The following is a 3,369-nucleotide window of genomic DNA, read 5'->3' as shown; positions in this document are numbered from 1 at the left end:
ATTAAACAGTTGTGCGAATACTTATTGCTTCAATATTTCTATCGATTGATTCCTTTTTTCTTGTTAATTTCACAACTTACATAAATAGCTATTATTGTTTGGTACTCTATCTATTCTACAGATTTCCAAGAATGTCAAGAATGTAGAATGTCATTGTTTATACAAAAATAAGTTAATGAATTACAATTTTCCATAGTTTTTTTTTTTTTTGGAAATTGATTGGTGTGAATACTCTCTACACCCACTGTGCATATAGTTGTATACGAGTTTTGTTTTTTTATTCTCCCTTAACGCAGTTTCGTACTAGTAAAACGAATGTTCGACACGATGAATCCAGACCAAAAGTCCAAAATGCAGTCGCTGTTATCGATTCGAATCTTCGATCTCAAAGCTCAAGGTCTGACTAGCTCTGTCGAGGTGACTCGAGGTCTGTCCTTTAACAGCGGGAACTCTGATCTTAGATAGGATCCACCTTGTATCGATCAAGGAAACAAGGTTAACGAAAAACGAGGCGGAAAAATCGAAACGACGAGAGAGAAAAAAAGGCTCGAAGAAGGCGTCAGACTTATAAATTTGCGGGAACAATCAGTCTAGGGCCTAGGAAGAAGACTTTTCGCGCTGTACAATTTACCCTAAACAGGCCTGTGTGCTCTTCCATGGAATCGACGATCACCATCGCGATGGAATCGAAAAAAGCAAATTTTCGTTGCGTCCGGAAGGAGCCAGACTCGCTGCGCGAGTCTACTTGAGTCTACGTCTACACCTCGAAGAGGTGTTCTTGAACGAAAGTTGAAAAGAACGTTATTAAATCGAACCCGGAACGCGCAGCGTGTCTCTTTCCTCCGTCCAATCGCTGATTCTTAACTAAGATTAAATATAATAGTTCCGTATCGTTATATTACGCATATAAGCAAATGATATTTACAGAAAAATATGCATGTATGGATAATACGTGTTGTATGTCTGTATCTGTATATATATATATATATATATATATACCCAAGTCGAGGAGTATCACGATCACGGCTTGGATGGATTCTCCTTCCTCCTTTCAGTTACATTCTCCATCAAAAATTGGACTAACGCTACGTATAAACATCGTTAGGGCACCGTTTTCGCCTAAACGAAGAGTGTACGGCTCGATACAGTTCCTCGCGAACGCTCGGACGTGTCACCTAAAATGCGCGAACCCTAGTTCGTCCCCTCAATATACTTAACTATCACGTTTAGGCCACGCGAATTCCGTCGAGAGCGTCTCGTGTAGCGCAACGTTTCTACAAGCGAACGGTTAGCACCTGGGGATCGTTCGCGGCCTCTTCCGCGTCCGGAAGAGACCGCGATAATTCCTTCTCTTTCGCTCGTCGTCGTTCCGTTCGAACTTCCCCTTCCTCCCACCGGAGGGAAACATAAAAAATTTAATCTAATGGAATCAAAGGTCGCTAGCCGACGGCTAGGAATTCATTTCAACGGCGCTATCTTTTATGCGGGTTAAGACCTAGACGCCGGGTGATTGTAAAACGGCTTCTGCGATTGGCCGGGGTACGTCTGGCTCCCCGACGGCGGCGGCGTTGACGAGGAGAACTTGGAGGCCGGCAGCGCGGCGGCGGACGGCGGAATGAACTGAGGCGGGTACGGATTCGATCCTGGCGGTGCTTGCGACGCCTGGGGCACCATGAACTGCTGCGTTTGCTTCGCGGTGGACGACGCGGGCGCCGTGGCGTTCGCGTAGATCGGCTGCTGGGCGTTCTGGGGGACCGTGAACGTCGGATACTGAACCGGGCACGGCTTCGCTTGGAACTGGGGATAGTGGATGGACGCGGAGCCGGGGGGAGGGATGTAGGGCTGGGGAGGTAGCTGAGGAAGAGGGTAGCTCGGCGGCGTGCTGGAGACCGACGGCTGCGGCGGTGACGTCGTCTTCCGTGCCTTCAGGATCGCCTCTGCTGTCAGACCTGGAATTGTTTACAATATATTAATTGGAATGAATCTAATTAACAGACTCGTGGATCTTTGTGCGTTTGTAGGAAATCCGTATGTCTACAAGGTCACGAGATGTACACAGTATGCAATAACATACAAAAAAGTGGGCCTTAGTGTAATTTCGATATTTCTCTGATTCATCTTCTCCCTTAATATTAAACATGCTGATTCGAAACTTTCTTTCCTTGATCTTACAGAAGTTTTATTATTTCTCTGTTTCATTCTCTCCCTTGATATTAAACATGCTGATTTGAAACTTTCTTTCCTTGATCTTACAGAAGTTTTATTATTTCTCTGTTTCATTTTCTCCCTTAATAATAAACATGCTGATTTGAAACTTTCTTTCCTTGATCTTACAGAAGTTTTATTATTTCTCTGTTTCATTTTCTCCCTTAATATTAAACATGCTGATTTGAAACTCTCTTTCCTTGATCTTACAGAACCCTACAGAAAACATAGAAAAAGTTTCTCTTTAAAGTGGAAAATCAATTTTATAAAAATGGTAGAAGGAGTTTTTTTTTAAAAATTCCTCTGTTGATCTTGATAACGATCTAAAATTGTTGTATGAGAGATACACTCGAGAATTTTTGTAAACACATTTGCAAAGGTATGTATAAAGGGTATTAATGAACAAGGGTAACTGGAAAGTAGAACGATCCTCTTACCGTGTTTGCGTGCTCTTTCCTCCTCGTCGTCGCTGAGAAACAATCCGAATTCTCGTTTCAATCTCTCCGTGAGGTTCTCCCGTTGACGTTCGACCAAGGTCGGCGCAGCAGACCACCCGATCGTGCCTTCTTCACCACCTGAATGCGTGAAACGATGTGGTCAGATCATCCCAACTATGTGTATTCAAGTTCATAAATTTGTGGCTCGGTGAAACACGACGTTGGATGGCGATCGTTACCTTTTTTCTCATCGTTTTCCGCGTTGGTGAAGATCGGTAGCGCGTTGAGACCAGGTAGGTCCAGGGAAAGGGAGATTTTAGAGGTTTCCTCGTCGGAGCTCAGGGAAGATGTGCCACTGCTGGCGCTGTTCGATCTGCCTCTTGCTGCACCTTTGTCTGTTGTTGAGGCATCATTCGATGGCTCTGGTTCTGGAGGTGTGCCTGATGATTGTTGCTTGCGCTTACGGTACTCAGATATGGATAGCTGTAACAAGTACACTTGTGAGTCCATCGGATGGATACTGATAGGTGTCACAGATTTGCCATCAATAAGAAACTCGAATGAATTTTAATCAAACATCTTATATACTGTCGAAAGAAACTTTTGTTGCTTGGTTCAAGTCAAAATTTAGTTGTATTTATTGCTAGCGTAACACAACTACTTATAATTGTCTACAAGTGCCCAAGTCCTTGTCGAAGACTGGACTTTGCCTTTCGAATCCTCCAAG

General features: G+C 43.8%; 1 protein-coding gene across 2 annotated transcripts in view; it reads right to left on the bottom strand.

Annotated features, from left to right (window-relative positions):
- Nucleotides 1-6: 6 nt before the first annotated feature.
- The window catches only part of LOC128882039 (uncharacterized), a 27,993-nt gene continuing 24,630 nt past the window's right edge, over nt 7-3,369 (bottom strand). Inside the window, exons 11-13 of one of the 2 annotated variants that reach the window (XM_054133599.1) lie at nt 2,882-3,125; nt 2,643-2,780; nt 7-1,949 (exon numbers count right to left, since the gene is read on the bottom strand). In XM_054133599.1, the coding sequence (XP_053989574.1) occupies nt 1,489-1,949; nt 2,643-2,780; nt 2,882-3,125 (843 nt within the window). In that variant the 3' untranslated portion in view covers nt 7-1,488. Of the gene's footprint in view, nt 1,950-2,642; nt 2,817-2,881; nt 3,126-3,369 lie in introns of those variants that run through there. The other variant, XM_054133600.1, reaches the window with a different exon arrangement.

Source organism: Hylaeus volcanicus, chromosome 9 (genome assembly GCF_026283585.1).
Source record: "Hylaeus volcanicus isolate JK05 chromosome 9, UHH_iyHylVolc1.0_haploid, whole genome shotgun sequence".
Taxonomy (NCBI): Eukaryota; Metazoa; Arthropoda; class Insecta; order Hymenoptera; family Colletidae; genus Hylaeus; species Hylaeus volcanicus.
Note: the sequence above shows the minus strand (reverse complement) of the source record. Positions and strands in the feature narration are given on the sequence as shown.